The sequence below is a fragment of the Charadrius vociferus genome, unplaced genomic scaffold (genome assembly GCF_000708025.1).
Source record: "Charadrius vociferus isolate BGI_N301 unplaced genomic scaffold, ASM70802v2 scaffold13, whole genome shotgun sequence".
Taxonomy (NCBI): Eukaryota; Metazoa; Chordata; class Aves; order Charadriiformes; family Charadriidae; genus Charadrius; species Charadrius vociferus.
Window position 1 is genome coordinate 4,819,466 of NW_009647763.1, and position 22,048 is coordinate 4,841,513.

General features: G+C 37.0%; 1 protein-coding gene across 1 annotated transcript in view; it reads right to left on the reverse strand.

The window, feature by feature from the left end:
• ZDHHC14 (zinc finger, DHHC-type containing 14) overlaps positions 1-22,048 on the reverse strand; it is a 51,761-nt gene that overhangs the window by 12,702 nt on the left and 17,011 nt on the right. The window contains exons 3-6 of the mRNA XM_009882324.1: positions 12,656-12,793; positions 8,624-8,672; positions 3,311-3,413; positions 847-956 (exon numbers count right to left, since the gene is read on the reverse strand). Coding sequence (XP_009880626.1) covers positions 847-956; positions 3,311-3,413; positions 8,624-8,672; positions 12,656-12,793 — 400 coding nt within the window. The remainder of the gene's footprint in view (positions 1-846; positions 957-3,310; positions 3,414-8,623; positions 8,673-12,655; positions 12,794-22,048) is intronic.

Here is a 22,048-nt window from a genome sequence, read left to right on the forward strand (position 1 = left end):
TCATAACTACATAATTCCAGATAAAGTAAAACAGCTTCAACCAATGAGTATGCCACAAAAATAATCTGCAAGATGTCAGCCACTCTCTCCAGAGGAACTGGGTCAGTATTGCACACATAGTATGCAAACTACCTAACCACTGAGCATTGGAGTAAGCAGAGAACTGTCTTTCCTGCTGCCAGTTTTATTTCTCTAGTCTCAGCTCTGTCTTACATTTTGTTCAAACTGAAAAGCCATCTGCAACCTTGAATATACAAATAGTTTGGATTTCAGCAAAAATTGATCCATTAAGCTTTCTCTGGAATTGCTTTGGTGTAAGACCACCAAATTCAGTTTAATGTATATATGTTAACAGTAGTATAAAGAAGAACTACTGTCCATTTAAATAAAACAGTTCAGAGTGAAAAGACAAAAATGAACAATTATCAAACTAGTTGTAGAATTAAGGTTCCTAAACTCTCCTAAATTCATGACACATCTGTTAGATATGTAAGAGTTTAATAAAATTTCAAGTTTCCCATCACACAACAGCTAACTACTAGGAATTTTTTATCGCTAGAAGTTATTAACTGCAGTGGCAAAGGTTCAAACAACAGACATACAAATCTATTTTCATTTCAGATGTCAACCTTAAATACATTTTATAGGATCTGTTCACTAACTTAGTTTAACCAAAAATTACCAACTTATCTCTTTACTACTGAAGAAAAATGTAATTAAAGCTTCTAATGGACAGTAAAACAAAACATTTTTCTGTTGAGTAAACTCAAGCAATCAGAACTAATATTTCTTTCATCAGCAATCATGTGGCTTCATTTATACTAACAATACTTTTGATACTCTTACCTTGGAGAGAGGGGCCCACAGAGTGCAGCACAGCAATTAGTAAAGATGTTGCCGTAACTGTATGGATTATAGTTCTCTTTACCTCTTTTATTTGACCATGACCCTTTTATCTGGAGAGATATGAACAAGATGCATCACATACAATACAATACAGAAAATGGGTAAGACAAATTAAGGGTTACCAACGCAGCAACATGCTACTTACATCAGAGGCAGACCAGAGAAAACCCCCGATCCCACTTTCCAAACAGCTTAGAGTTTTGGGCTGTTATGAAAGGCTGGACAGTAAAATCTTACAAGCAAGCACATGCTTTACCTCCACAGATTTAGACAACCCAAAATCTCAAAGGACCAATATACTTACATGTATTGGGTTTACATGGCAAGCTTTTGGTAGCAGGGGGACTACAGGGGTGGATTCTGTGGGAAGCTGCTAGAAGCTTCTCCTATATCCAATACAGCCAATGCCACTGGCTCCAAGATGGACCCACTGCTGGCTGACGGTGGTAGTGCCTCTGGGATAACATATTTGAGAAGGGGTAAAAGTTGCTGTGCAACATAAGCAGCATTCAGAAGAAAGGAGTGAGAATATTTCACCCATTTTCCATCCCCCTGCACTGCTTGGGGGAAGAGGTAGAGAAAATTGGGAGTGAACCCTAACCCAGGAAGAAGGCAGGGGTGGCAGGAAGGCAGTCTAAGATTTGGTTTTATTTCCTCATTATCCTACTCTGATTTTGCTTGGTAATAAATTAAACTAATTTCCCTGAGTCGAGTCTGTTTTGCCTGTGATGGTAATAGGTGAGAGACCTCTCCCCATCCTTATCTTGACCCATAAGCTTTTTGTTATATATTCTCTCTCCTGTCCTTCTGAGGAGGGGGAGTGATCAATCAGGTTGGTGGGCTCCTGGTGTCCAGACAGAAGCAACCCACCACATCACAGTAGGAATTTCAGCATCTAAACATATTAGTCTAAGCTTAACTTCACAAATATTATGGTATGTGCTACAGAAGAGGTTCAATTTCAACATACCATTAAAGTCAGCAATAGAGCACTTTTCCATACTCTTGGGTAACCTCTCAAGCTGTGCAAACCACACAACATTACCTTCCCTAATGCCCACAAATGGCCCTAAAATATTATGAAGCAATTGCAGTCATTACTACCTTTTAGCCCATATTACATTTTCTTTTAGCCAGTCTTGCTTTTCTATTTGTGAGATACTTGAGAGCCTGAGTAAAATGTCTTACTGTATTCAGCTGGAAGCGTATGCTTTAAATGAAATTACTGAACGGTTTACTTGAAATTCAGATGTGCTACACTGCTGCGGTTCCCTGCTATCTGACTTTCAACAATCCAAAAGAGACATTTATTCGAGGGAAGGGGGGATAGTGGAAGCACGCTGGGTCCATCTAGAGAGACAATATTGGCCTAAACCTAATAACTGAGCAATACCAGAGTATCTCATCTGCCTTACTAATGAGGTAGATTTCTTCAAAGTCAGGCTACTTGCTTGGCTACTTGATGCTGAGGAACAGTTCATTCTGAGCCTCCCCTGTAAGTTTTTTATTGTAAAATCTATAATTTTAATCACGACCTTAAACAATAATAAAACATATGTTTGACAGACCCAAAGATGCTACTTTTACATTTGCTAGACACCTATGAAAAAAGGTACAACAGAAAATTACAATAAAATAATTTTAAACTTGGAATAATTTGTTAGATCACTTACTAAATTCCAAGAAGTTTTCTATATCATTAGGTACCTAGCTATTTTTATTTTCTGCTTTCATTCATTTTGTATTTCTCCTTTTAGCTAGGGGAGGACACGTGAAGCTTCCACACACAGTTAAACATAATTTCACAGCAAAACAACGGAAACCTATGTACGAAATAGGGCAACTGTAGAAATGAGAAAGTTGACCTTTAAATTAATGATACATTACTTGCCAGAGGTTTTAGATCTCCAATTGGCAAAGAAATGTCAAAGGAAAAATAAAATAAAGGATGAAATTTTTGTTTTAAGAATTCAACATTCTTTGCAATTTTTATAGTAAGCAATTTTTGAGTCAAAGAATATTTAAGACTCCCAGTGAAAAAGAGATACTGAAAAATATTTAGTAATTTCCTACTGTATAAAATATACTTGTTTCTTTGTCTCCGCTCTTCTACATTTTCCTATGTCAAGATACAGGTCCTGTGGGTTAAATCATGATGGACACACTATGTGACCAGCACATCTTCAAATCACAACAAATGGTGTCCAAAAAACCTCTTCTGATATTTTGAATCAAGCATGACCAGAGGTTACTTCCTTCTTTCCTACTGAAGCATTCACAAAAGCATGCAGGCAGGCATGACTTCTCCAAGAATAACAGAGAAAAACTGCATACAACTAGAATTAATCACCTTCTCCTCATTACTATTTAGTAACATATATGTAGAAATATACCATGAACTTACATCTTCATTTGTTGTTTGATTGGAGCTGATCAAATATGTGTGAAAACCTGAGAGGCCAACAATAGACCATACTGAGAAAAAACACACCACAGCTTCCAGCACAGTAATTGAAAGTCAAGGAAATATACGCAAACGGAAAAAAAATAATATAACCAATAACAAGTAGTTACAATCACAAAATTCAGGGTAGCCAACTTATAATCCACAAGTCCTTCAATATCTTTGGGGTACTTCAAAGAGGTCAGCAAAAATTAAACTCAGAAAAGCAAGCCCATTGTCAGTCAGCTTTAGTGTACAGGCCACTGAATATTATCTATACCAGCAAATATTTAAGAGTAAGCAGATAGAAAAAAAGGCCAGAAACTACTGATGGTTTTGATCTTAATTGATGAAATTCAAATTTTCATGGTCACCCAATAAAAGTCATCACACTTGTATTAAGACAGGTAAATTGATAAGCAGCAGTAAATAACGCTTCTGATGGGGTGAGGGGAAGATCAAACACAAGGGATATGACCCAAGACAAGCTGAATAGCAAAAACCGAACAGATGTGTTTGTAAAAATATTTAGTGCACAATGGAAGTCTTGAGCCAGGACTACGGGTACTAGATCTGCGCTCATACATATAGCAGCAACAATCACCGAGTAGTCTGCATCTCGTCATGTTCTAATCGCTAGACTCTCCTGTTTTTCTTCTGTTACTGAAGTTAAGATGCTGATAGGGATCCTTACACTAGCGTCAAAGTGCAGCAGTCCAAGTAAAATACAAAGTCCATTTGCTCTCTCAAATCCCTCTAATAACTGGATATAGTCTACATTACACCTGTGGGGGTGCCTGAACGGCCCAGACTTTGCAAATAGCCCGGATAACAACTCCTGTTAAGCCTGTGAGTGTAAATAGTTGGGGTGGGGTTGAACACTCAAAACTGAGCAGCATTTGCCCAAAACTCATTATGTTAAATAGGAAGACTATCAGCTCCCAACTCACTCTGCTGCTATTAAACAGTAACTGAGAAATTACAAGTCTTTTTAAAGGAGGCATCAGCCCAAAGTGTAAGAAAAAGATCACAAAAACCAGCAGAAAAGAACTTCAAGTGGGAACAGCGGCAGTCAAAACTTGGTTTGGCACAGCCACAGGTCATTCCGCAGGCATCCACCTAGCCCAAACAGAGCACCTCCCCGTGAAACGCTGCCAGTAGTCTGCATGCAGAGAGCAGACTGCCAGTATGGGGTGCCACATATAGGGACTTGCACCTGAGGTACACGTATGTGAGCTTGTGAGGTGCTTTCTCACCTGCGTGTTGTAGGGAGCAGCACAAGTACACATACAGCACAGGGTACCCGCAGCTCCAAGTGGGTAGCAAAGGTGTGGACATGCTCCACTAGAACTTTTGGGGGTTTAGTTACAGAATGCTGTTTAGACATTTGTAGGTGTTTAGCAGCATTTCTTAAGTGTTTAATACAGCCATTTATCTCTTCTGTTACTGATATTGACCCTGAATATATAATTATCCAGCAATCAGTGATGATTAAAGTGTGTCATTACTCATCACTGTGTCATTACTCATCACTGTGTCATTAATGAAACAATAAACAGCTTCAATCCTGATTTGGTTTGAACTACATGAAGTGAGTGGTTTTGAACTGCAAGACCAACATTCATCTTTTCTAATTTCCCCCAACTGCAACAATGTAGATTAAAAGCACAGAATTACATTCCTCAGTGTAGTGTAAGAGTTATAAAAAACAGACTGCACTATTAGGTTGTCTATTATTTTTCAGTTTGCACCTTTCATTCATTTTCTTTTTTCATCTTTCAACCTACCTCTGTTTTCACTCCTTATAAACTGCATAACCCAAATGCCATAAAGAAGTAACCAGACTTTTAAAAGTGAGATTGGTATACTAAGAAAGTCAGTTTTGCACTCACTGTTGCACACTTGTTACAATTTTTACCATTAACTCTCAAGGAGTCATTATCTCAGCAATAAGACAATAAAGTTGCTTCTAAACTTTATATAATCAAGCATAAAGAGCAACTTTCTACAGAAAGCTTCCCTGCTATAGTTTTTTATTTATATGTATTTTTATTTACACACAAAAGCCATGAACTCAGAATACATTTGCTTCAAGACTGTTATTTTCTACAACACTTCAGTAATAAATTTTTTCTAGGGAACATGACTCAACAGCAGAAAAGGCTTCAGTTCCTAGAAAAACAGATATAATAAATCAGTAGGAACAAGACAATGCGAAAATAATAGGATAAAAATAACCTGTATATTAACCATACGCCAACCTTTAGTGAAGTCAGTTTCCAAGACAACATAACTCAAAATCTTCTAGAACAAGGACAGACTTAAAACATATGAAAACATCCTTATCTCTGAACCTGTCAATAGAAGCGAAATATGACAGTTCCTTACCATTATGCAGACACACAGACTGGAAAATGCATGGATGGTCTTAAGTATTTGTGATAAATAATCCTAATATTAGTTAACAGTGAAGAGTCTTGTATTGCAGGTCTGCTCTCACCTAATGAATTGGGAGATGCTTGAATTGTCTGTGTAACTTCCCCTAGAACCTACTTCGCTCAGAGTGGTTTAAAAGCCAGAAAAGAGCCATTTCCATTCTCAGCAAATCTGCTCTAAAAGCAGCAGGATGACCAAAGTGCATTGCTGAGCAGCATGGTCACTACGCTCTCCCTCTCGTTTCCTCCTCAAACTATGTGGAATCAAACCAACACAAGACAGGAACTCGGTCTCAGTTGACTGTGCACCAGGCACAGCTGAAGCAAGGAGAGTCAGTGAGAATGGATAAGGAAGTAGACTGTTGTTAGCAGAGGGTTCAGAAAGGTGTAAAAGAAGGAAACAGCCCCAAAACATTATGCACGATACAAGTCCACGTAACTGGGCTTTGAGAGGGTAGAAATCGTAAGGACGGCTGTAGGTCAGCACTGTTGGGTAGAATCTACACACCAGAACTAAGAGGAAGAATCACCAGGTCAGAAAAGGGGAACCTGAGAGGGAGAAGTGCTCCCTGCAACCTCATCAGATGACTGAGCGCACCACTAACAGGATGTTCCTCACCATGATTACATTCAAAAGGGTCCTGAAAAGCGAGTTTCTCCCTCCACATGGCAATTCCTACTGACAAAAAAGGGAATTCCTTTCAGTTCAAGACCTCTTTCAGTTCTCCACCGAAAGGGACTTCTTTCTGCCAAGAAGAGACTTCAGTTCCCCACACCAAGATTCAAAAAGATCTCAAGAACAGCACGGGTGGTTTATGTTAGATTAACGTGACTCCATTAATTAAAAATCAAACACAAAAAAGCACAATATATTCTCAACAAAGTATAATTTACTGGCATAATATGGTGTAACACTCCCTTGGTTTCTCAGAGAGGGTTGTCAGCAAGATAGAAATGGCAATGCTCTCTATGCCCAAATTGGCTGGCTTGCTCCAAAGCAGCATTCCCAATACTATTTGCACAATTTGATTTTTTTTACTCTTAGGAATTGTAACCAAGCTATTAAATTGTCCAACATATCACTATCAAACCAGGCCGTTTCTACAAGATGCGCTACTGAGCCTTTCAAAGCAGCACATCTCCGAATACAAATTATGAATAAGCAGCCCATTGTTCCAGTAAAAGGATCCTCAAATGCATAATCAATTACCTTTTGATTTAAGAGCAATTGAAAGCTAGTCTCAGTTTGAAAATAGTTTGAAAGAATCATCTTTTGTAAGAAGTGACTATAATTATTTTAATTGGAGCTATTGTTGTGCTATTTAGAACAGTTTGTTTGTGCTTTGAAGAATTATTTGTAAAAAAAAATAAAAATCTGAACAGTGGTTCTGTGTAGAAAGGGAGTTTACAGCTCAGTGACTACCTGATAAATACACACACACAAAAATTGTATCTGCGGAACCTGGAGAATTGACACTTGGAAAAACTACCTGGAAAGAGAGGGCTGTCTTTATGCACAACTACAAATGACAGAGTAAGAGTTTTTTCTTCCTACTCTTCTGTGGAAAAGGGTAAACTGTGTAAGGCACAACGGACAGACAGACTTTCTTCAGCACAAGTATGGGAAAGAATTCTTTTTATAGTATCTTTGTGAGAGAGGCAAACTGCTTATTGAGACACAAACCATTCAATACATATACATAAGGAGTGGGAAGCTTACAGTCTGTACAGAAATGTATGAAAGAAACCTAAGAGAAGTCATATCGGCTTCCCATTTTTCCATTATGTTAGCTGCTTTCAGAGAGAAGGAGCCCCTTTCACCAAGTAGAAAATATACAGAAAGCTCCTGTGAAGTGATAAAAAGAACATGGAGTGTTTACAAACTAGAACCACAGAATTGTTTGGGTTGGAAGGGACCTTTAAAGATCATCTAGTCCAACCTCCCTGCCATGGGCAGGGGCATCTTTCCCTATCCCTAGATCAGGCTACTTAAAAGCCCCATCCAACCTGACCTTGAACACCTCCAGGGATGCAACATCCACAAATTCTCTGGGCAACCTCTTCCAGTGTCTCACCACCCTCATTTTAAGAGCCTTCTTTGTTACAGCCAACCTAAATCTACCCTCTTTCAGTTCAAAACTGTCACCCCTTGTCCTGTCACTACAGACCTTGGTAAAAAGTCTCTCTTTTTCTTATGAGTCCCCTTTTATATCAAAAAAACCACAATGAGGTCTCCCCAGAGTCTTCTCTTCTCCAGGCTGAACAACAATAGTAGTCCCTGAGTATGCTCATGTATACTTTACGTAACTTAACAGAAGTTAATACTTGAAAATGACTTCTCAAAACCAGTAAAATCAACATAAGAATACTTTCAGTAGTTGAACTCTTCAGGGACAGCTTATGGTTTCAGTTGTTCCCCAATCTACTTTTTCTACCCTGACAAGAATCAGCCACTTTGCTGATTTTTTTTTTTTCTGACTTCACTTCTGCTGTAAAAGCAAAAAAATTATTGAATATTTTTAATGAAACCACAGCATGGGTATAGTCTCAGATATTTTATGAATTCCATCACAAATATATGGAGCATATTTCCATCACACACAGAAACTACAGACCTTTGTCAAGCATACTACTCCACAAACGATGAACAATAGAAACCACCCCAGGCTATAGTCCTATCTCCAACATGTGGCAGGAAATCCTGTTGTTCAGGAAGTGATGAAACCATTAACTGATAAAGTCCCAAATGCACATATCCAACAACAGCAAGAAAACAATCAAAAACACATCTCATGCTATTTTGCAACAAGATCTACGATTTGTTTCAGTGAAAGGATATCTTGCAGGACTGTCCTTCAGGGCATTGAGGAACCCTGTTTGTTGAGAACCTGTAGAAACAGAACCCAAAATTACCAGCTGAGTAAGAAATTGGACTATGGGCTGTTTTCACCATAGTTCACACAATTAATATTTGAATATCTGAATAATCATAGAACAGATTTACTAAATTGACTCTGAGAATATGTTGCTCAGCAGCAACAACATCAGAAAAAAACCTTGGATAAGTTATCAGGTCTAACATCTGCAGGATATTTTCTCAGTCATACCACATTGATGCATGCATACTTTCCCATAAGCAAGATTTCTGATTATCCCTGTTCTTTTCAGACCTAATATGGAAGCAAAAAATTATAAGATATATTTTTATTTTGAAATACTATTTTTCAAAGCCACTTTTTGACTTGGAAAATTTATTCTACAAACCCAGATTCTCAACTTTCCCTCCTTTGTTCTGGAAGCAGCGAAAGTTCTCTAGACTATAATTCTGCTCCTTCAGCACCTGCACAGAAGGTTCTCCTAATAGGTGCTTGTTGCCTCTGGGCAAATAAGACAATATCTACCAGCTGAAGAGAGCTCAAGAGCAGCATGATCCAATGAACTAGAGATGCAGAAGCATCCACTTGGGTTCCACAACCACAAGATATTAATCAAAACGTGTAATTTGACAATTTGCTGATTGCAACAAGTGAATTAGTTTGTAGAAACTGACTCAGTGCCACATAGCTACAGGCACATAGTTTGTATTTTACTGTATAACTTAAATGATTCCAATGCATCAGGTTGAAAGCGTTTCCCACGGCAAAAAAATTTCCCCTTAGCTAATTTTATCTGAAAATTTGTATGAAGAGAGAAGAATATTGTCTTTAAAACAAAAACCACATATGTGTGTGTATACACATACTTATTTTCTAAAGCTGTAAAATTTTCAATTTTACTGTTTGCCATTTTTTTTAATAAAAAAGTGAAAATTACTTACCTTCTATTTCTGAGCCTTTTCAGACTCTCATAACCTGTTCTTAGCCTCAAGGCACAAGACTCATGGAACTTCCCCTATCTTCCTACTATTTTTAGGATCCTTAATGGCAATGGCAGCAGGTAGGTGTGATCTCTGTTCCCTACTGCTGGTCACACTGTTTCAAGCAGTTCCCAATATATCAGGAAGGGGAAGGCTCTTCACTGTAACAAACAGTTGAAATACTGATGCCTCAAACAGAGATGAGTAGCTGTGAAGACAGACACTACTACTGAAAATGTGTAGAGCTTGGGGAGATGGAAGAAAATCTTGCAAGACAATACCTTTAAAGTCTATGATTTACAAATTCACTTTACCACCTTCAATAATATTATGTGTACATATTTTTAAGCCTGGAAAGGCAAATTTCCAGCAAATGCCTCAGAAGGCCACAGAAAACAAAAAGTTAAGATGAATCTCATAACTCGTTACCACTCAGACCCACCAAAAATTATAAAAATGCCATCTTGCAAGATGTATTAAAAATTATACAAATTTCAAAAATTTGTCAAAATCAAGAGACAGTAAAAAAAGAAAAAAACCCCAAAACAGGTTTCCTATATAATGAACAAGGCCAGAGAAGGAACATCCCTATTAAGATGAACAAAAAAGGATATTATTTATTTTTTTTTAGTGTCAATACCTACAAGTTGCTATAAATATCCCTCAGTCCCTTCATAAGTGAATACTGTTAGAAGGCATTCAGTCTAACAAAGCATATCTAGAATAAAATGTTTCTGAAGGTAATCCTGCTAGGATCGTCTTGGGAAAAGCTAAGAACAATATTTGACTAGGTCAGCAGGACTTCCTCTAGAATCCAGAATTTTGCTAGGACTTCTGGAAATACACGTGAATGACTTTGAAACACTGCAGGAAGATCATAGTCCCAGGTCTAAAAATTGAGACTTTATTTAGACACGCTAACTCAAAGCAGTCTATGTCAAATGCAAAGGTTCAGATTACGTAACTGAGAATCCTGCTTACTAGTTAGCATCAGCTGAAGAACTGCAGGGCTGCAAAGCAGAACAAAAATGGTTGAGCAGTAACTATTAGCAAGGTAGATATGAGGACTTCTAGAAGCATGGTAGGCACAGAGACAGTAGAGTGATTGATATGACAAAAAACCCCTTATTTGTAAAGATCTCTTTTTTTGAACACAGTCAAGATTATAGCAGATAAATTTGAAAGCTGGGCTTGAAGCTTAAATGTAGCAAATAAACATTGAGGAACTAATCACACTTCATACCTGCTCCCATTGCCTTTGAGGACCAACCAATCTTTAGAACTAAGGAGGTTTTTCCTGTCTCATCCAAGGTAGATAAATCTCCATAGCAAGAATATTTTACAGCTGACAGAGAATTCAGCATTTAACTTTTGCTATACATTATTTGTAACAACTACACAATGCTAAAGTGTTTCTCAGCCACACAGAGGCACAATTAATTTCTCTGATCTTTGTCTAATTCATACTTAGAATTAGGTATGGACACTGTAAAGTTAAAATCCACTGGATAAATCTACTTGACATACAGGACATGAAATATTGGCATAATATTAGTAATCCATATGCTGAAAACTAAAGAAAAAAAAAAGCACTGTAGTTTTTGTGAAATAAAGGTAGGCTAGCTTCTAAAGTAACCTTACACTGACAGACTGGTAATATTTTCAACTACTGCATTCTAGCAAAGTAAGATGACAGAAAAAAAACCCATGTCCAAATAAATGTCAAGAATTTAAGTATTAACGGAAAGTGTTCTCTTTCCAATAATTACTTTTCCCTTTTTAAACAATAAGTACATCTTTCCTCTGCTCTTTAAACCGGTGTTAGAAATGCTGTAACTGGCAGTGAGAACAACTTATTGACCCAGACTCCCTCAAAATTAAATGCCCCTAGTTCTAGCCTATGTGCTAGATTTCTGAACTATAGGAGAGCCGCTCAGTGCTCTTATCCTTTTGTGAAGCACAAATAAGAGCAGGAGTTCTGCTTTTTAAAATACAAATTTTCCCTGCACGGTGTAAGCAATTTAGGAAATTGAGCTCAATCTGGTGTATTTTTCAGCAAAACAGTCTCTAAATATTGCCATCATCAAGCTAGCTTTATAAATGTGTTATAAATTGACATTGTTACATTTATCAAGTTTGCATTGTAATATGGAATACAAAGAAATAAAAAGATCACATTTCTAAAATGACTAAAGAAATACTCTTCAAGGCAATATCCTATATAATTAGTGAAAAGATAGAACACTATTAAGCTTCCTAGTGATAGTGGGTTAAAAAAACCCCACAACATACAGAAGATCTTTAAAGACAAGTCATGTAACCTATCACCATAAATTAGATCATCATCATTATACAGGAGCTAACAAAATTTGTTAGGTGTGTGGGAAAAAAAAGAGACAGTACCCAAAAGAGTCTTGAAAATACCCTCCTCTAACCCATTCCAGAATCCAAATAAAAACCCAACTAACGAATATTCATTTTCCTATAGCTTATCTGATTCACTCCATTATGAATTGGTTGTTCTCGGAATGTCTATGCAAATGAAAGTAACTTGCGTTCAAAATAGGGTAGAGAAAGATGTAAAACTAAACAGCAAACAACAAAAAGTGTAAAATAGCTCCAATCTATTTCCTAGTAATTTATCTGCTTGTTTAGATGGCAAGTGAGCCATACTTACAGTTAAAAAAGCACACAAAAGTTCTTTGGGAAAATGATACTATCTGTATACTTAGACATACAGACTGCGTGCTGTTTTTCCAATAAATCATCCATAAAAGGACAAAAAAAATAAGAAAATTAACACTGTATTAAGATAAAGCCAGCACTAGATCAATGACTACCATGACCAGGGTCTACCAGAGACCAGAATGGGATTCACTGGGGATTGTGAAGCTTCAGAGAAAAGGCAAACAAATAAATAAATAAATAAACCCTGAATGATCAAAAGATTAACTTAAAAATAAAAAACTCAAGCAAATGGCTACATACGTAATCTGATTTCACCAGCATACTTACGAAGGATGACGTGGGTGATAACGAATGCAAATATAAAGACTGTCAGAAAGGACAGAGATAAAATAAACATATAAAAAAATCTGTAGTTTCTTTTCCCCACACAGTTGCCTACCCAGGGACAGTGGTGATCAAACCGTTCTGAAATGAGAGGCAGAAGAAAAAAAAAACGGAAAACAATTAATAAAATGCTGTTTATTTGAAAAAAGCTCTCCGAATACTATATTAAAACTCATGACTTAACTGGCATTTGCAAATTAGCCACAGAGAAATCCTTATTTAGAAAGGAAAAAATAGAAAAGAAAAGAAAAGAAAAAGAGTATTTTAATGAAACTTTACAGCTTTTAAAGAAATCAAAGCATGGCTGAGGTGAGTTCCTGTTAAACTAACATCATTATTGTGATAAATTGTGCAGTCAGACCAATAAGCATGTATTTATCCACTGTCACATGGAGTGGTATCAACTCAATTGTATTTTATTTTTTCAAAATAATGTTTTTTTTCTTCCAGTGACTCTTCTACTCAAAACTTGAGTTTCTGATGTTGTTTTATTTATATCTGTCACGATCATACCTCTGACTTATGTCTACTATCATCTCATCCATCCATTATGGTATATGAAAAATTTACACTGTCCCTTTTATCACTTCACTTAAAATATTCTCTGTTCCAGACCACCTATTTTTTCACTTAGAGTTGACACTGCCGTACAAACCCATTAAATATATATAATATATATATTTATATATATAATATAAATAAATCTTTCACAGAAACCATTTTTCAAATGTTAAAGTTCAGACTGTCTTGCAAAATTTGCTTATACTTCTTTTGGTTTTGGGCTTGGTTGGTTTTTATTTATTTATTTTTTTTTTAATAATCTATTCAACCTTGCAGGAATTTTCTGTAAATCACATGGTACAAAAATTGGTAGATGTCATCTGAATGCTCTGTTGCCTTTTGCACTATAGGCTCCCTCTTTTTACTAAACCAAACTCTTTCCGTGAGAGATGAACTCATTCACGAGACAGGAAAAAGCCAGGCTGGGTCAGAAATAAGTGTCCCCAGCACATCGGGAAAAACCCTGGCGCTGGAAACCAGCTGAGGGAATAGTTCACTCTGCTTCTCCCCAGGCAGCCTGGACTTTCCCCCCCCCCCCATATGCTACCATATGCCAGGTAATGGAAACAGAGCGATTGTCAGGAAACAAGCTGGCATTTCCTAGCTTTGGAGAGATTACACTGAGAGAATGACAGAATTTAAAATTTTTTAATCAAATCCAAGATCATAACATAAGACAGATGCTCTCATGCTGATTCTCTCTCACTCTCTGATCCTTGTCCAAATCCTATTTTGTTTTCTCTGACTTTTATGTCCCCATTGACATACAATATCAAACTATTTGTAGTTCCACAGGAAAGGCGAGCTATAAATTTGAAATCCTTAAGTCCTGTGTTAAAAAGGCACATCTGTTCAAGCACACCAGTTTATTTCAGCTATGGCTTTATGTTAAATACCTACATTAGGGGTTTTCCTTGAAGAATGTATTTAGTATTATCTTCATTAAAAAAAAAAAAGTCAAAACAACATGCACAACAGATTTCTGAGTTCAGAGGGTTTTTAAATGGTTTTGCGAGACAGCTGTTTGGGCCACATGTTTCTGCCATAAATCTGTTTCAAATTCCAGTGGGGCTATTCAAGGTGAAGTCACTGAACTTTCTTAGGATAAGGCTTCAGAAATACTTTGATTTAAAGAGTACTGCTAAGAATACCAAGAACTAAACACTCTGATATATAAAAGGGTAGACAATACTACCTTTATTCAGTGCAATACAGTTGTATTCCCAAAATAAGTTGACATTGCATTTGAACAGTGTTTATTTTTACATTTGTGCTTCTGAATGAGTCCTTATGTTCTGATAAACACTTTACTTCATTTAATGGGTACATGAGCAAATAATAACGCAGAGAAAAATACAGTTACACAGCCTTTTAAAGAGCATAATACTAGCGTACTTTTGTACCCTACTACTTCAGAAAAAAAAATAAATCATGACATGTCTTTGGATGACAAATTCCGTATATACATATTCATTCCCTTTTATGCTGACACAGTAGGAATCAACAAATTATATTGACATAAAGCTCAGTTTCTAGCCATGAAACATTATTTAGATATATGTAGACATTTATTTGATAGATTCAGATAAATGCAGACAAACAAAAACACACGCATCTGCTTACCCACTCCCCCATCTATAAACACACACACACACACATATATATTCCTTACTAAAGACTGACTTGATATTTTTAACCTACTTGTCACTCCTCTCCAATTTCTCTCTTCAAACTTTCTTGGTAAACTGAAAGGCTCTGCTTTCTCAAATACTTTACCAATCATTGTGAAGGTAAGTAACTACCCAAGATGTTTGTAATGCAGAAATGGACAGAAAAGGCTGGATATGAAAAAAAAAATGCTACAGTGTTAAATCTGAACCAACTCTAACAAAAAAGGGGAAGTATTAAAGGGTTTACATAAGTTTTATAAATGAATAAATTACGCCTCATTTTTCTCAGTCATAAACCAGAAAGGGATGTGACATTTATGCTACCTGCCACAAAACAGTACGTTAAAAAGCAAGGGATTATTCTACTCAGCAGAGCACAAATATGTAAATGCAAGTTAAAGATAATAGCCTTACAGCTTGTGAGCTGCTCTGCTTAATTGTTAATGCAAGAGAAAACAGCCAGCTCTGGCAAAATGAAAAGTCACATACTCAGCACTAACTTCTAATGCTGTTAAGAAATACAAACTCTCTTAAATCTAGAGCTGTTTCTTCTTCCTTACAAGAAGACATGGCTTAAGTATTAACGAAGAAATAACACGATATCTTAAGGTTCACCTCTGGCACTCCAGCTGCCTGCAAACCAAATAACCAATGGTTGGGAAAAGGAAGTTCTGTCTGACATCTCTACTTGGCTTGGACAACGTTGGCAGCAAAATTAAGATTTACCTTCACTGAGAAATTAAAAACTACTGATGCTGAGAAAAATTGGGAATTTTGGCCCTCAAACTGAAAAAGTAGAGCAAATACAAATGCAACTGATTGTTATGAAGAATAACAGACTGTTAACAGGTGACAGCTGCAGTTCTGGTTTAAATTTATAGGATATAGTTCATGTGCTGATGTATTCCATCATACATTTGTGACAAGGTTAATGGAAAAATATTTGAGGCAAATGAAGAGAATCGAAACATTGGTAATACAAACATTTGTTAATAAAAAGTGTATTAGAGCTCTTAATGAGGGAGGAAGAAAGCTGCAAGGGCTGAAAAATTTGCCTCTGGAAGCATCCCACGGATAGACCAGCTGTGATAGACCATCCTCCTCCGCTCAATTTTAAGGAAAAGCAGCAAGGTATTTGGCTTCAGGATGTGGTGTGACATTACAGCCATAACTACCTAATCAAGAGCTAAAACTGACAGCCCAGCTTCTCCCCTTTTAGCAGTCCTGTGAGCAATCTCTTGCCTGTGTGCTTATGGCGCTCTGTCCTTAGGCCAAGCCTGGTGTTCATTTCACCCTATGGGGAGCTGGTTGGCAGAGCCAGAGGAACTTAGAACTGTGGTTAATTTTCTGTTGCCTAGCTCCCCAGACCAGCTCATCACAGTATCAGACAAACACCAAAGCTGCCCCAAGTGAAGCAGTGAAAAAACACACTGCCAGAGAAGGGATGATCCTTTCAGAAGCAGTTAAGTGCTCATTCAGCTTAGCTGGAACACGAACCTCATTACAGGTTAACATTTCACAGGACTGCATGAGAAATCAAGTTTTGATTAATTTTTCAGGGTCTGAGAACAAAGGCTGAAGCAAACCAAAAAGACTGCGAAAATGTGCAACAGTTTATAAGGTGAAGTATCAATGAAAGAGAAGATGTGTAAATGGAGACAAAAAATGCAGCTGTAAAGACTAAGAGGTAAGAAACGTCAAGAGCTGTCAGTAAACCTACAACACTGACTTTATTTTACTAGCCTTTCCCAGCAACTTCAAATTTGGATAATAACTTCTGAGGATAGCCAGCACCCCCACAACCAAATCCAAAGGGTGAGGCTTCACAAGATAACGGAGCCAATCTAAAAGCTTAGTAGCAGTGCACGAGATGGTCACATGCTGCCTTTCCTGCCACTTCATCCCGCTTCCTTCTTTCACTAAGCTGCTGCTGAGTCAGGCCAGTTCTCTGAACTGGCAGGAAAGAAAAAATGGAATTATTTTATTCATTACTTAGTGAGAAAAACTGACTTACCAATGGCTGTCTGTTACTAAGGGCTGTGTGAACAGGCAGAAAGGAGAGAATCCCATAAGTGGGGAAAAAAAAGAGTACGAAGTTCAGATATTGTCTCTGTGGAAGCAGCAGGCTGTCAGCATTACTCAGAGGTCTCATTAACGCTCACCTAATAATATATGCTAACTGGATGACAGAAGAAGTTACACCATACTTTCGACATTTCTCTCGGTTTTTACCTTCCCTGAAACGCTTACTTGCTTAAGAAACATTAACTGCTGGAGATATCAGATAAGAAGAAAACCAAGAACATTTCCCATTTTAATTAGCAACGGTCTTTCCTTCAAAAACCACACCGAAGCATGTTTCTTACTGCTCAGAACCAAAGAGCCAAATCTTTACTTTTCCACAGCACCACATGTAGACTCTTTAAATCCTTAAATGTTCCATTTTTCAATCACTACACTCCAGGAAACCATGTACAAAGGGACCCTAATGCTTTCCTTCCTCTTTCAAAACATTTAATAAAAGCGTTATAATTTACAAGGAGCAAAAAAGCATTTTTACATGGAACATTTGTAGGCCAGCTTGGCCCTTCAGTCTGCAGCTTTTCTCATCTCTTCACACTATGATCTCAGAAACATTTATTATTATTTATGAACTGCTTCCTTTTTTCCTTTGCTTGACTGGGTCACTGCACAGCAACATACATTTTCCAAGGCTTAATGAGAAGGCAGGTCTCAGAAAGACAAAAAAAATACAGGTGCAAAAATATCTAGGTCGCATTACTAGCAGATTCCAATGACAACAAGTTAGAATTCACTTGCTAATTTTTCCTTCACATTCAAGTAAACTGTTGTAGGGCAGAGATACAAACCTAAGCCACTCACCAAATGTCACAATCTTTGTTTAACACATGCAAACATGTATCCCAGGACTGGGAAGAGTCAACAAACCGCTATTCAAACCTTGCTGCAGTCAAAAAAACCCAAAACCCCAGCACATTACAACTCAACAGACTGGGCCAGCATTACTCAAAATTACCTTTGATAGTAGCACAACAACACAGGACTACAAGGTCCATTGTCCTGGATGCACACTGGACAATTATGTAGAGATCCTGACACATCTGCACATATTTGTAATGATGACAATTACAGCTTTTTGTAGGACTATGATGTCATGATATGATCACATCTATTCAGGCTGCTTGACTTGATAGTTTGTATGACAAATGGTACTTTCAGAATTTGGCTGCTCTTGAAATATTTAGGAAAACAAATGGGGTTTTTAAAAGTTCATATAAGGAACACTAGTACAAAAAGCATTTATTTTCTTCTCGTCTGCTGAGAGTCATGTACGTATGCACAAAAGCCAATATAACCATGGCATTAAATCCTTTACAGTCAATTCAGAATGTCTGATAATTTAACGTAATTAATAAAAAGTCTTGTATCTGATATTCATAGCATATTAAAAAAAAAACTAACAAACAAATTTCTTAGGAGTGATGACTTATTTAATCATATTTAAAAAAACACTGATGGAACTTGCCATCAATTTACAACAGCAATCAAATATATGGATCCATTTAACTTACACAACATTCACCTGTGTGACAGTCATTCCCCTGACAATGCCTTTACTGTTACTTTTGTGGGATGAAATCAGAGTAGAAATTTATATGAAAAAAAGGGTGAATAACAAAAGACTGATTACAAGTTACTTTTATATGCATGCTGATGTTATTTTAGAACATCTGTTATGGACAATACACAATGGATCCTTTAAATCACCAAGCTTCAGTACTTTTGTATCCTGATTCCAAATCAAAACACCCCAAGAAAACCAAATGGCACAGAATGAGCCTTCTAGCCTCAAGTTTACATTTGGGAAACACTCACCAAAGGTTTACTCCAGATTACATTCTGGACACTACACTAATCTCTACAAGGTGATGCGAACTGAAACAGCAATGTAACATTGGGAAAGATGGGTCTCTATTAATGAAATAAATTAATAACGCACATGGATATCTACAACAAAAAGTCAATGAGAAACACAAACACAAGGGCTACTCAATATTTCACTCTTGTGATTGTCTAAATACTGTCCCAGACAGCTAAGTTATTTGGGTAGGATTTTTGTTTTGGTTTGGTTTTTTTTAAGAAAATCTGTTGCAACTTCAATAGTGGCAGATTAATGTTATTCACAAAAAGAAAATAAAGATGCTTAATTTTGTTAATAAAAATAGCAATTGATTTATTGGAAAACATCCAGCCATTGCTGTAGGATAGTTCAGAGTAATTAAACTATATTGTCACATAGCTCACTTTGCTGCTACCTGCAATAATAAATGCAGAGTAATTAACTACAAATCCCTTTGACTGCACGTACATTAATGGTGACATTTTCAAAGGCAGCAGCAGCAGTTTAGAATTACTATTCTTTGATGGGTACGAAGAGCGCACAACAAAGGACCTCACTGCTTAACAATCTCTCCTTACATACCTATTCTTGTCAATACAATACCTTCACGTGCTAGGAACCAAACAAGTGCCAGACACACACCCAACCATGGAGGAAGAGAGTTAAAAACCCCAACTTGTCCCTAGGGAAAGCATGGTATCCTTACCAGGTATCAGCATCCACAAAGTTCATGGATTTGTTCCTCTCTTTTCTACATGAAAGCACCTTTTTTTTTTTTATTTACACACTTCTGTGTTGCTGCCTTGTATCTGCCTTTGAATCCCTTAACTATCGTTCAAATTGTTATTGCACCTAATGTAAATATTTGTTTATTTTCATTGGTTCCTAATATTTTCTTTTGTATTTTTTCTCAGTAATTTCTTTCTTTAGTTTTCACTCTGACATCTGAGGTTTACGACATAATTTACACAGTTGGGTATTACGATCACATCTGCTTTTTCTATATGCAGATCAATACATAAGCCGCAACCTGTCTCTGAGGTAATCTATACTACTATTATCTTTTTTAAAGAGACTTTCTGCCATATTTCCCAGTGCTTTGGCTTAGACTTAAAAACTCTTTGAGACGCATGCCATGCTCCCTGAATTTCTAAAGTGCATCTAATGTATAGATGGCACAATGATAAACAAATAACATATCACTTCTGTAACTGCTGGTGTGTATTCCACTTGGCAGCTTCTTGGGTGCCCCCAAAAAGTAGCACAAACAAAAAGTGCCAAAGCCATTTCTCACATGTAAAAGCTGGAAAAAAAACCCAAAAAAATCCTCAAAACGCCCACACACAAGAAAAGGGAGCGGGGGAGGGGGGGAAGGGACATAGCAGCCAACTTTGTCGTTTTCTTTGCAGTTTTAAATGTTCTGATAAAGAGTCACTTCAAGAGACCTGGAGCTAAGGTTTAACAGGTTCAAAAATCACGCACCAAAATGAAGTGAAAATTGTACTTTCTTCATATCAGGAAACATAAGAAAAGAAATAGGAAAAGGTCATGAAAAGGAACTGAAATCAAGAAGGGAGACCATAAGGTAATGAAGGAAGAGTGCCACAGTATAGAATTAAAACCAAGCAAAACAAAGTCCTGACATCAAGTAAATACACACTGATTGTAAAGGACCACAAAGCCCTGGGAAAATTACTCTCAGACAAAGTATCAGTGATATAAAACCCCAACTGTTACAATGCCACCTCTCAGCCTGTTTCGGAAGTCATTTGTGTTCTTCAGGCTGGAAGATGGTAGTATCTGGAGTGACTACGGGGAAGACTTTCTCCCAGAAGACACTGGTAATTCTCACTCTTTGTCTTATGTTGTGTGTGTGTTATATATTACATGGGTTTTAATAATTAATTCCCCATTTTAAGAAAATAAATTTACAACACTGGTGCCTAATCTGGGAAACTACTTTTAAAACCAATGATTTTATGCAAATTCTGCTGTTGGCATACTGCTGGGTACATAATATGTTGTATTTTCAAAACAATGAATTAATGTAGTTCGGTGAAGACCAAAACCAAAAGACAATGCCTACAATTGCCTGGCGTAACTACTTTACAGATGCAACAATTTACCAGAAAGGGGGTGTCTATTGGCTTCTAATACAGCATATTTTCTGTCAAAATTTCTGTCAAAATATTGACACTTGGTCTCATGTTTAGGATCTATAGAAAAGCAATCAGAATTACAAGCGAGATGAATCCTATCTCCTACAACAAACAGAAACATAATAGAAAATGCCAGTATAGTACATGCGCCTTCAGCACTACTGTCATCCTGGTTCCCCATCTCAAAGAGTTTATGTTAGGTACAAAGAACGCCAACTAGGATCCATCAAGGATGGATTGAAAGGAATGGGATAACCCCCCAGGCTTCCAGAAGGCCTGCGCTGAAAATTTCTGAGCGCATAAGAATTTTCAGCGGGAAGCATCCCCGCGTGCTTGCCCTTCTCTCTCGTTCTTCCCCAGGGATCCACTCTGGCCATGGTGGGAAACAGGCTACTGTATGAACCAAAGCTTTGGTCTAACTTAGTATGCCATTCTCATGTTGATTGGTAATCTCTGAAAAATCAAACTAACCATTTCAAAGTTAAGTTGTGACATTCAATTTAAAAAATTTGAGTTTTGAATCTTCTGTGAAAAAGAAATCATGTGTTGAAAGCAACACTGGAACCAGAGAGAATAAGCTATCTTTATCCATCAGTCACACACAAACTCACGATACATGGATTTTGAAACAAATAAAAAGGCCATATTCTCTTAGATTAATATAAATGGTGGATGTCTTCTTCCACGACACAGGATTTTTGCCTTAGTCTAAATTAGTTGCTTCACTTGATAAGCAAAACTGTGTCATGTGAATGCAAGGAAGGCTTTAGACATTTAGATTATTGGACTAAGTTGATTTACTGCTTGCTAATCCTTATTCACTGTTTCTCGTCAGTCATTTGCTACTGTATGTAAAGAAATTGCTTGGAAATAGCTGCTTCTTGTTCAGCTTTTATTATAGAAATCAAATTATACAAGACAAAAATTATTTATTAAAACAAAACAAAAAAAGAAAATTACACAGTTGATGTTGAAATAACCAAAAATAAATAAATAAATAAGGTCATTTGGTCATTTCAGAAGC